Source organism: Eumetopias jubatus, unplaced genomic scaffold (genome assembly GCF_037043125.1).
Source record: "Eumetopias jubatus isolate StellerSeaLion01/CBP00866 unplaced genomic scaffold, mEumJub1_p1.0 scaffold_1, whole genome shotgun sequence".
NCBI lineage: Eukaryota > Metazoa > Chordata > Mammalia > Carnivora > Otariidae > Eumetopias > Eumetopias jubatus.
This window is the reverse complement of record NW_028274807.1, coordinates 172,093,688-172,106,436: the sequence shown is the minus strand read 5'-3', so window position 1 is coordinate 172,106,436 and position 12,749 is coordinate 172,093,688. Positions and strand designations below refer to the sequence as shown.

General features: G+C 38.3%; 1 protein-coding gene across 2 annotated transcripts in view; it reads right to left on the bottom strand.

The window, feature by feature from the left end:
* The window catches only part of SUMF1 (sulfatase modifying factor 1), a 97,360-nt gene that overhangs the window by 65,312 nt on the left and 19,299 nt on the right, over window positions 1-12,749 (bottom strand). Inside the window, exon 3 of one of the 2 annotated variants that reach the window (XM_028101768.2) lies at window positions 9,340-9,414. The exons of the other annotated variant lie outside the window; for it this stretch is intronic. Within the exon in view, the coding sequence (XP_027957569.1) occupies window positions 9,340-9,414 (75 nt within the window). The remainder of the gene's footprint in view (window positions 1-9,339; window positions 9,415-12,749) is intronic. 2 annotated transcript variants of the gene reach the window in all.

Sequence of the window (12,749 nt, the reverse complement as noted above, 5' to 3'; positions counted from 1 at the left end):
GCCACAAGAGCAAATAAATGGAACAACCTAAATCTGGAATGTGGGACAAAAGACCATTCAGCATTTCGAATGGATTTCCCAGAGTAAACGGCTAAAACCAGACCATACAAAGCAAAAAGTTGAGTGGCCAGTGCATAAGAATATAGTAGGTCTTTCAAGCAATGCTTTGTTCTAGTTGATCCCAAAATGAGTTCTTCCACATCTGCAAGGTTTCCCTTAAATGTCTCTTCCACACACAGGCCTTCTCCCATGATCAACCTAACAAACACAGCTCTCCAGGTACCTCCCCTAACTCCTCCCCAGCATTCCTCACCACAGCACCTGCCAATGCCCTTCTTAATTCATTTCTCAATGTTATTTCATGCTACCTCCAGGACACTCCAGGATGGTATAGATCTCATATACTCTTATTCTTTTTGATAATTTTAAAACAGATGATGTGTGTGTTTCAATTTTTATTTCTCTAAAACATTTGATATAAAAAACTCATAAATCAGAGAAAACATCGAATTTTGGTTTATCATATCCCTTAAACTCTGAGCACCTAAAGGGCATGGGGAGGGCTATCTTTCATCTCTGTATTCTCAGGAATAACACAATATCTAGAAGACAGTAGGACATTTTTGATTGCTTGCTCAACAGACCACATTTTACACCAGAAAGCAAACTTTCAAACAGAGGGAGGCAGATTCATTTCCATCACCGGAAGAAGTCAAAGAACACATCCCAGGGCTAATGGCAGATAATCAAGGAGGCATGAATCCAAACAACTCAAACAATATGTGCCTGTATATACTCAGAAGAATTAAAAGCAGGGACTCAGACACTTGCATGCCAATGTGCATGGCAGCATTATTCACAAAAGCCAAAACAGCAATTAGATGTTAAATAGCTGGAAACGATATAAATGTCCATTAACAGATGAATGGATAAAGAAAATGTGGTCTATAGAAACAAAGGAATATTATTCAGCCTTAAAAAGAAATGAAATCTGATACATGCTGTAACATAAATGAACCTTGAAGACATTTTGTCAAGTAATGTAAGCCAGACACAAAGGACACTTCCATGAGGCACCTAGAACAAAGAAATTTATAGAGACACAAAGTACGATCAAGGTTACCAAGGGATGCAGGAAAGGGAGAATGGGAAGTTATTGCTTCCTGGGTAGAGTTTCTGTTTGGGATAGTGAACAAACTCTGGAAATATATAGTGATGATGACTGCACAACATTGGGAATGGACTCAGTGCCAATGAACTGTACGTGTTAAAATGTTAAGTTTTATGTTTTTGTATATTTTGCCACTCCCACACACAAAAAAAGGGGGGGGAATATGTCACTGATATTCCTCCAGCCAAGGACTCTGAGATAATCCAAGAGGATTATTTATTCCAGAATAGCAAATCCTTTCAAAATATCATTGCAACTTGGCAGAGTGCTATATATGGCATTATCAAATCTTACAAACGGGCAACAGTAAAGCAAAGGAAAGAAAATTTAACTCAATTTTCAATTAGAGATAGTGCACTGAAAGAAGCCAGCATAAATGACATTTACTAAAAGACTTTTTATGTGCTAAGTACTGTATTAGACGGTTCTTCATACATTACTTAATTTGGTCTTTACAATACTCTACCAGGTAGGCATTATTACCCCTACAAGAAATTGATTAAAACAAGCAAAATGCTAGTTACAGTGAAGGGAAAAAAAATAACCACAGCATTGTGCTGGCATAAAAGGAATGAACAAACAAAACTACAATATCAACACTAGCAGTAGGCAAGACAAAACTTGTGGTCTATACCTACCACATTACCAGATTGAGTGCCTTAAAAAAAAAAAAAGAAAAGTCAACATTCTCCTGAGAATTATAACAAGACCTGAAACTTAATAATGAAGGGAAAAGAAACTGAACCAGTACCAAAGCCAAGATAACCCAGATGTTGGAATTATCAAAGATTTTAAAAGAGCTATTATAACCATCAGCTATGAAGTAAAGGTGATATTCTTAAAATGAATAGAAAGATAGAATTCTCAGCAGAGAAACATGAACTATATTTTAAAAAGAAACTTTAGAATTGCAAAATACAGTATCTAAAATTAAAAAGCTCACTGGATAGGCTCAAGAGCAGAATGAAAACGACAGAAAAAAGAGGGAACTTGAAGATACAGCAATAGAAAGTACGGAGCCTGAAGAACAGAGAGAAAAAAACATTTTAAAACAATGAACAAAGCCTCAGGAACCCATAGGATAATATCTGACACTCATGCAATGGAGTCCTAAAAAGACAGGAGAAATGAATGCTGAAAAAAATATTCGGCATAATGGCTAAAAACTCCCCAAATGTGGTTAAAGACATAAATTCACAGACACAAGAACCTCAACAAATAGGATAATCTCTAATCTCTAAGAAAATAATGTCCAAATGTCCAAATCATAATCAAACTACAAAAGACAAGATTTTTTTAAAGTCTTGAAAGAAACCAGAAAATAATAACACCAATACATATAAGAGAAGAGTGATTCAAAAGGCTGAAACCATGTGACCAGAAAAGAATGAAACTATACATTTTCAAAGTGATGAAAGAAAAGAAGTGCCAGTCCACAGCTCTGTATTCAGTGGAAATAGCCTTCAGGAATGAAGGGGAAGTAAAAACATTCCCAGATGAGGAAAAACTAAGAGAATTCATGGATATAAGACTTGTTCTCAAACAAATGCTAAAGGAAGTTATTTGAGCTGAAAGGAAATGATACCTGACGAAAACAGGAAACTTCTGGAATAAAGTGCAACAGAAATGCTTTGGGTAAATATATTTCTTCTTTAAATTAAAAATATATATGTGTGTGTGTGTGTGTGTGTGGATGTCACAAGCAAATATTATAACATCATCTCAAGTCTTTTCCAAGTATGCAGATGTACTACATAAGACAATTACAGCATGGGGTAAAGGAACCTATATGGTTATAAGGCACTTATATTTACGTGAAGTGTTAAAATATTAACTCTTGTGATAGACTACGAGAAGTTAAGTACACATATGGTAATCTTTACGGCAACTACTAATAATAACAAAGATAGAGCCAAATGCAACAAATTAAAATGAAATATATAAATGGAATATACATCTATATGTTCAAAAGTGGGTTTAAGAGACATGGAAGAGAGACTGACAAAGGCTGACCAATGCCTAACTGGAGACCCTGAGAGAGATAAGTAAAAACGAAGGAAAGGCAGTATTCAAAACAATAATGGTTAAGAATAGTCCAGAGTTGTTTAAAAAAATGCCAGTCCTCAGATCCAGGATGCACAATGACACTCAAGCCAGATAAATGAAAGAAATCAACTCCTATAAATATCATAGACCAACTGTATAACAACAAAGACAGGATTTAATCTTAAAAGCAGCCAGAGCCAGGGGCACCTGGGTGGCTCAGTCAGTTGGGCATCCAACTCTTGATTTTGGCTCAGATCATGATCTCAATGTCAGGGGATCAGCCCGGCCAGGGCCATGGAGCTCCGCTCTCTGCAAGGAGTCGGCCTGAAGTTCTCTTTCTCCCTCTGCCCCTCCCCCCAACCTGTGCACTCACACACCCACGTGCTCTCACTCTCAAATAAATACATTAAAAAAAAAAAAAGGCATCCAGAACCAGATCACCTACAAAGGAACAGCAACAGATTACGTATGAATGACAACAAAAGAAGCCAGAAAACAGTGAGATCAACCCTTCAGTGTGCGGAGAAAACGTAACTGCCAACCTAAAGTTTTTACTAAGTGACAATATCTTTCAACAATAAAACAAAATTAAAGATATTTTCAAACAATTAATAACAAGAACATTTACTACCAAAAGATGTCCTGTGGTCAGAATATACATTCTTTCTGAGATGCAGAAAGGAAGGCACAGGTAGTAGTAATGATAGCAGTAACCAAATATGGACGATACAGAAATGGATTAATTATATCTAAGCACTGGAGGAAGAGAACAAATTAGAGTGAAATAGTGGGTATCAGTAATACGTAAGTTGGATGGGGATGATTAGAGCAAGGTCCTAGTATCATACGGCAGAAAAATTAAGGGACTAAAATTTAGACTTTAAATGTGAGCATTAAAATAGATAGTTTAGTAAATGAAGAGACATACAGTATCTAACTTCTAAGCAGACAAGTGAAGTTGGAATAAGGAAGAAATAGAAAAATATACAAGAAATAGAAGAAAAAACAGGATAGAGACAAAGCAAAGAATAAAATGGTAGAAATAAAGCCAAATATATCAGTAATCATAATAAACTACATATAAACATAAATAAACTAAACTCTTGACTGAAAGACAAAAACTGTCCGAATGGACTTTCTAAAAACAGTTATATACTCTTTACAAGAGATATACTAAAAACATAAAGATACAGAAAGACTAAAAATGAAAAGATGAGAAAGTATATATTAGACAAAAGAAAGCTTGTGCACCCATGTAGGTAACAAAAAACAGACTGAAGATAAAACTTATTAGAGAAAAAGAGAATCCCTATATGTCGAAACTGAACAAGAAAGATACACTTCTACACTTATGCAGTTACACTTCCAAGCTTAAAAACAAAGCTTTGAAAGATATAAAGCAAAAACAGACAGAATCACTAAGAGAAATGATGTTGGACATTAGAAAATATTTAGATATAAACAATTACAAATAAATTACAAAACTGCTGGAACTAAAAGGATTATTTAGAAAGAAATCCATAGATCATAATGCTTAAAAAAGACGGCCCAAAACTTTGAAAACGAAGCATCAACTTGAGAAGTCCAAAAAAAAAAAAGAGTAGCAAAGAAGTTAAGTGATTTTCCTCAAAACCAGCTGGTAAGCGGCATAGCTGAGGTTTAAAACCAGGTCTCCTTCACTCAAAGGATGTGGCTGTGATCTTTTCCTTATGGCTTTTCTGAATAAACAAGCCCCAAAATCAGTTTGAGAGAGAAAAGTCTTGGCGGCCGTGTGAAAGAAGAAAACTCTTAAAGCTGAACTGAGGTTGTCCAAGGAAATGGTGGTTAAGCTACCAGAAAAGTAAAACTTCTAATATCAAAAAAGAGGTTGAGCAATTCATCCACCAGGCACATGTTTTGAGTTATTTTAATTTACTTTTCCTACGTACTGGAACTTGGCTTTCTGAACAGTTTCTGGCTTGGCTTATACTATTTAACTTACTAAAGCTTTTCTAAAAATTATTTTTGGGGTATGACCTCAGAATCTTGCTGGGCCCCAAGGCATTTCTCATTATAACCCATGCACATTTAGGTAACTGAATCACATCCTTACTAATGCCTCTCTTTCTAGCTTAGAGTCTTTGCCCAGTTGTGATTATGTAAGACACAGTCACGCTGCAACTTTCCCTGCCTTTTGTCCTGGTCAAGCATCATTCGAATAACACAGCACCCTGCATTTACTTGGGCAAGATATGCTGTCCCAAAATTGTTTTTTACTTAAGAAGAAGATGAAGAAGAAGATGATGATGATGTCGTCTTAGTAATTCTGATTCCTCACTGAAACTGGTTTTCAGTTAAAAAGAACTTCTCAAAATAACCTACCTTCCTCCTTTATCAAGGACACCTATTCAAAAATTTATTTCCTTAAAGTGTTAGCAAATTCAGAAAGTGCCAAACCACAAACCAAGAGATAATCGTTTCTCAGGCTCCCACCGACAGCAACTGTTTTCTCCCCACCCCATGGCCATCCCTCATGTCAAAGATTTATGAGCTATTTTAATAACACAATTATTAAAATGAAGCATACTTTTTAAATATTAAGTAATTTAACCACTACCTTTATTTCAACAATAGAAGGTTATCTTGAATAAAATACCCCAAGCCAAAACAACACAGCAACCAAAACTAGCCTTAATCCTTTTTAGGATTTAGTGGCTATACCTTTTAAGACGTCTGTTTCAAATTGAGTATTCAAATAATAATCACAACTAAGCAGATTTCAGCACGCACATATGTTCTGTTTTAAACCATTAAATTCACACAATTTCAGCTATTTTTGTGAGCAAACCCTAAAAGCCAGTTCAATGTCTTGCCTCAAACCTCTATATTAAAAAAAAAAAAAAATCTACCTAAGATGACAGCAGCAGCAGCAGCAGCATAGTTTTTGGATCGCCCCAAATCTATGCATAAAACCACACAGAACAACTGAATAACAACATCAAGAACCCAAGAACAATGTACACAGCCAATGCCATTTATCTGAGGTCTTGCCATTGGGTTCAAACACAAGTCTGATCAGGCCTGTGGATCCAGCTACCAGTTTGCAGGAAATGAAGAGGCCAGGGAAAACAGGTGAGCTGCACCATGAGAGGGCAAACAACAAGATTCAGACCATGGCAAAGTCCACAGGTTAATCGCACTGTATTCTTCCAGAGATAAATTGTTAGGGATGAAAAACGGGGCAGGGGGATGGAGCAACAGAAAGGAAACCTGTGATTAAAAGAGTCTTTTTTTTTTAAATTTTATTTATTTATTTCACAGCGAGATAGAGCCAGAGAGCACAAGCAGGAGAAATGGCAGAAGGAGACGGAGAAGGAGGCTCCCTGCTGAGCAAGGAGCCCAACGTGGGGCTTGATCCCAGGGCCCTGGGATCATGATCTGAGCGGTAGGCAGACACTTAACTGACCAAGCCATCCAGACTCCCCAAGAGAGTCCTGAAAAAGACACAAATTTACCCTTAAATGGATAGGATTAAACCCTAGTAGCCTTGGGATGTACAACTGGTGATAATACTATAAGGAAATACAGGGAAGCATTTACTTTAAAAAGCAGAATAATGGCAACTTTAGGAAAAGAAAAGGGCAATAAGGCTATGGCTCATGGAGGGGTTTACTGGGGCAGGCAGAGAAATTCTATTTCCTGACTTAGGTGATGGTTATAAGCATGTTTACCTTAGGATAACTAAGTAAGCTAAACATTTGCTTTGTGTGGTTTTCTGTATTTGTGTTGTTTATTTTTTAAGGAAAATTTATATCACTGGTATAACCTGTCACAAAAAGAACATTTATGACATTTAAAATAATTTACATTTATTTAAAAGTTACATGAAACATTTAAAATAATTCTATGAAAATAAACAATATTATAAAATAACTATATGGAAGTAAACAATATTACTAAATTCTAGTTAGCTGCTGTAGCCTGGGAAGGTTCCAAGGCTGATTTTGTGTGTTTAAAAGGTAACTAACAAGTGTTGCTGAGTGTTAATGACATGCTACCCCCGAAATGAAATTTCTGTCTTGACTTACACAGGTCTTGAAAGAGATCTGAAAAGGGAATAACTTTCTCACTCCATGATTCAGGATTACCTTATGCTTTGCCACATATTACCTTAACTCATCTCCTGTTTCACTTCAAGTCTTCTCCTGGACCATCCCATGTCCTATGCTTCTGGAAACACTGGGTTAATAAAAGGTCTGGCAGGGGAGCCTGGGTAGCTCAGTTGGTTAAGGGGTTAAGTAAGCATCTGCCTCGGGCTCAGGTTGTGATCCCAGGGTCCTGGGATCCCCTGGGATCCCCTGGGATGGAGTCCCACATCAGGCTCCCTGCTCAGCGGGGAGCCTGTTTCTCCTTCTCCCTCTGCCCCTCCCCCTGCTCAATGCGCTCGCTCTCTCTCTCAAATAAAGAAATAAAATCTTAAAAAAAACAAAGGTCTGGTGCATGAGGGTATGTCAGACCTAAGAGGGGGTTGAAAAAACAAAAACTTAGCACTCTCAAATCATCAACAGATTCATTTTATTCATTCCAGCCCTTTCTAAACACGCTTAAAAGGTTTACTCTTCCATTATGAGCATTTAAGCAAGAGACCAACACGAGGCTCCTGTGAGAGCTGCTTGTTATCGTCCTAGTTACAAGCACACACACTTTGCTAGGTACTTAGAGGGCACCCTCAGAGCCTAGCAATAATCTGCCTTTGCCTTTATGCCTAATGTGTTCGGAGGTTCTCAAGTGACAAGAGGCCCTGTATCTGAAAGAGCAAATTTCAAAAATAAGTACAAAGGCCCTCCCTCATCTGAACTCCATATCTTAAAACAAGGCACCACATCCTGAGCTGCTGGCTCATCAACACTAGGCCAATGTGACCTCAAAGCCCTTTAAAAAAAGAAAAAAAAAAGGTGTATCAGATTACATAATAGACCTATAATAAAAACTTGTAATGAGGAAAAAAAAACCCTGAAATTCAAACAGAGCTCGGTCATGTTTTAAAAACATTTATGTAAAATACATAGAAAAAAGTGGCCCGATTCTCCTATAAATGAATCGAGAGCAAGTCTGCTTTTACCTCCTCTCCCCCACCACCTTTGCTACATTCATTTGAAGAGAAAGAAAACGGGAGCCAGGACGGTTTAATTTTTTTGGCACTGCTGCTCGCAAAAGAGAAGAACAGTGACGCCAACACATAAAGACCAAGTTCAGGCAATTGAAAGGGAACCTGTGTAACAAAGGAAGATTAGGGTTGAATTCCTGTCTTCAATCTCTGTATCTTAATCAGTCCCCTTGCAACCCCATTTCCTCTCTTCTCTCACTACCTCCTGCCTCTTCTGCATTCCCTTCCCTTTGTTTTGTAAACCCTCAACCTCCTAGCTTACGTACAATCCTTCCCTTGTTTTTCTGTTTTCTGGCTCCTTATGAGACATGTGTAAACAAATACTCGAACATACAGAAATCCCAAGTTCTGCTCACTACGCAGGTGCTTATGGAAGCCCAGTCCACTGTTTCCATGATTTCTGAGAAAAACACACCGAATTCACATTCCCTGGATCCTCTCTGTGAAAGCAGGTACACCCTTAGATGATAAGACCAGTTCCCTGGCTCAATTTCCTATGAATACCCAGAGCCAAAGGTCCTTTCATGAATACTTCACTGATTGTAGGAATTCATGAATGTTTAAATAGGAAGCTCTCTCTCCACACTAGCACCCGATGAGATCAAGACTTTACGTACAGAAGTTAAAAAAATATTCACATTTAACCCTCCATTCTAGAAATGACTATAAGCAAAGAAACCCAGAAATGTCCAGAGCCTAGCTAAGCCCTCCTCAGCAACACAATGTGTCACTCGGGTACACAAGACAGAAACTCAAGTCAGACCTGACACGTTTTCAGCTACCATCCTGAACTTGTGCCATTTTCCTCAAGACATGAGGCCTTGGCCCATGGGCCTGCTCTCATGGGCAAATCTAGAGCGGGAATGGTGAGGTGCTAGGCGGCTGAGGAAGGTGGCACTGGTAGTTTGGAGTTTTCACCCAAGCCCTTTCCAACAAGCAGTAGAGAGATATGAGAGCCTGTTTAGACATTACTTACTGCCTGTTGGATATCAGTCTTCACTTGCTCACTCAACATGCCTTCAAAGACAAAGGAGTCACCAAACTTCTCAGCCTAAAAGGAAAGAAGGAAATAAAAATCCAGAAAGGTTGTACCCACATATTTCACATGTACTGTTTTCTTTGTGCACCGTAAAAGTGATTGTTCTTGTCCAAATGAACTTTAGTTTTTCTTATGACTTCCCAGAGGATTCAGAAATGACTTAAAAGCATCTGGCCTCCTATTAAAACAGGTTAATATCAATCACTTACAGAGATCACTGTCTTTTCAGACTCATTTAGCTGATAAGAATGCAGACTGGAAGAGATTAGCTTTTGAGAACGTGATTGCTCCTGTTGATGGAAACACATCTCCCCAGGTATTTCAAATGACTTGGAAAATAATAATATTCTTTACAGGTCAGATTACATAATCAACCTTTGTCCTTTGTTCTGCTCCAGCAATCTAGTTAAAAAAATTAAATGACATTGTTTGCTGATATTCTGATAGACTCTAGCTCCCCTAAGGGGTCAACTGTGTTTACAAATCTCAAGTGGCCAATTGAAGCATCAGACTGAAATCTGTATTTTGATTATTTCATTTAACATTACTGTCTTGAGTGTCATCTACCTTGTTTTATTTGTTGCATGTGACCTCATACTGCAAACGCCCACATTAACCCCTTGGTTTCCGTGGTTCTACTCTTCTAGCTTCCCTCCTCTTTCTGACTCTTCTTAATCATCTCCTGAAATACATAGGCTCTTCCTCTAGCCCCTAGAACACTGTTGTTCCCTAGTGCTCTGCCCTGGCTCTTCTTTCTCTTCACCAGTGGCTCTCGAGCTTTGTGCAGTGGAGATCACCTGGCCAGCTTATCACAACTACACATTACTGCTCCTCAACCCCAGAGATTCTGATTCTGGAGGTCCAGGGGGAGGCCAAGGAATCTTCAAGTGTGAACAGCTCAGCTGGTGACTGTAATATAGGCGGGCCAAGAAATCACACTTTGAGATACACTGACCTACTGCTAGACAACCTCCTTCAATCTCATTGCTTTAATGACCAGCAGCATGCACTTCAAATGACCCTCACATCTCCACCTCCAGGCCAGTTCTGTCCTCACTAGATATTAACTCCCTACTGGATCCCTGTAGTTCAGGCCTTACAAATACCTCAAACTCCTTTCCCTGATCAGAGCTTGTCATCTTTTCTTCACTCCTTTTCTTCTTCCTCTTTCCCTTGTGGGAAAGTGCCTAAGCACCTAACCCATCCCTTCATCCAATGAACAAGTTTCAAACATGTCCTGTTTGGGTACCCACCCTTGTTCTGTGCCTGAGTATGAACTAAATGACAGAGATATGAGGTCAATATTAAATAAGCACAGTCCCTGTCTTAATAGCACTTACATGTGGGGGCACAGACAAACCTCAAGTCAAAGAAAGGATGGAAGAAAATAATTACAACTTTACTTGACCTTGTAAGGTAAAGAGTATCAAGAAAAGCCTCTTTTTAATAGAGTAGGGGGGAGGAAGTCTCCTTGAGAAGGGGCCATTAAGCTGAGATGACTCAGAATGAGAAGAAACCAGCCATAGTAAAAGGGAGATGGGCAAGGGAAGAAGGAAATTCCAAGTGGGGAAAAAAATATGAGCCAAGACCTCAAGCTGGAAAGAATGCTGAGTTTTCAAGGAATAGAAACAAGACCAGCTGGGCTTGAACATGGTAAGTGGAGTGTGATATAAAATGAAGTTGGAGGGACAGAAAAAAACTGTAAAGTATCATAAAAATATGAAACATTTATCCAAAGTGGGGGTTCTTAACACTTTTTGTGCCCTGGACCCTCCTAGCAGTATGGTGAAGCTTAGGGAACTCCTTCTCAGAATGAAATGTTTAAATACACAAAACAAAATCAATATGATTATGAAGAAAAATTGTTATTTCAAAATACCAATAAATTTGTGGTATAATAATATATACATGCTCTTTATTAATATATTAAATAAGATCTAATGGAAGGTCTCATAATTCTCATCATTTCTTTTTTTTTTTTAAGATTTTATTTATTTATTTGACAGAGAGTGATAGCAAGAGCAGGAACACAAGCAGGGGGAGGGGGAGAGGGAGAGGGAGAAGCAGGCTCCCACCCCACCAAGCAGGGAGCCCAGTGCAGCTCGATCCCAGGACGCTGGGATCATGACCTGAGCCTTCCTGGGATCATGACCTGAACCGAGCCGAAGACAGCCGCCTAACAACTGAGCCACCCAGACACCCCAATTATCATAATTTCTAAAGGAAGGATGAATGGAAACAATATTTCAAGATATCTACAACAATAACGTGACGAAAAAATGTTTGTGATTTCTACTGGTGACAAAGTTATAGGTACTGCTACTATTACTAGGGTTTGTCATCTGCCTCATAATTAAAGGAAGTGCTAAACTTGAGTGAAAGGGAAGTAAAAAGCCAGATGTCATTTATCCTCATCCATGTTCCTGAATGCCCTAAATTCTGTTTATTCTATCTTCTTTATGGAGAACCCTAGTCTGAGGGGAGCTTGTTCCCTTACAAGTCTTCTAACTTACATAGACTATTGAGGAAACTGATCTGAGAGGATCCTTATGAAACAAAAAGAAGAGGGACTTCTGCTTACAATAAACAGGTACAAAAGAGAAAACACTTTGTATATTTTAGTAAATTCCAAAGAAATGTGATGATGCAAAACCAAATTTGAACATTTTTTTGCTTTCAGCATTTACTCTCAAATTACTTTTTTATTTAAAAGAAAATAATGTTTTGGGCCTGGGTGGGAGGAAATAAAACAAGGATTCCACAAACTGAAGGCAAGGGTAAAGTCCTTTGGTGAAAGAAAATGGGAAGCCTACAAAACAAATATATTTTAGACACTTACAGAAAGTTTCATAAACTAAAAAGACTCCTTATTCTTACTCACTTTTAGAAGAAACATCCACTTGCAGAACCTTGCTTTGGGATTCAATGACCAGAGAATAACTTGGAATTGCTACAGGAGAGCTTATGAGTCATCGGGCATTGAAATAAAATCACAGGGGCGCCTGGATAGCTCAGTCAGTTAGGTATCTGACTCTTGATTTCAGCTCAGGTCATAATCTCAGGGTCATGAGATTGAGTCCCACGTCGGGCTCTACACTGGGCATGGAGCCTGCTTAAGATTCTCTCTCTCCCTCTCCCTCCAAGACCCCCCACCCCACAACCACATGTTCTCTCTTTCTCTCTAAAACAAAACAGGAAAAAAAAAGAAAAAAAAATCACAAAATTGAAAAGCTGTACTTCTCCATCTATTGCTTAATGAAATACGTAATGCTTCTTGAACAAACTGCAATTTTTTGAGAGGGAAAAGTGGTCTGATTTTAGATTCTGTCAGCTATCTCAAAAAGCTT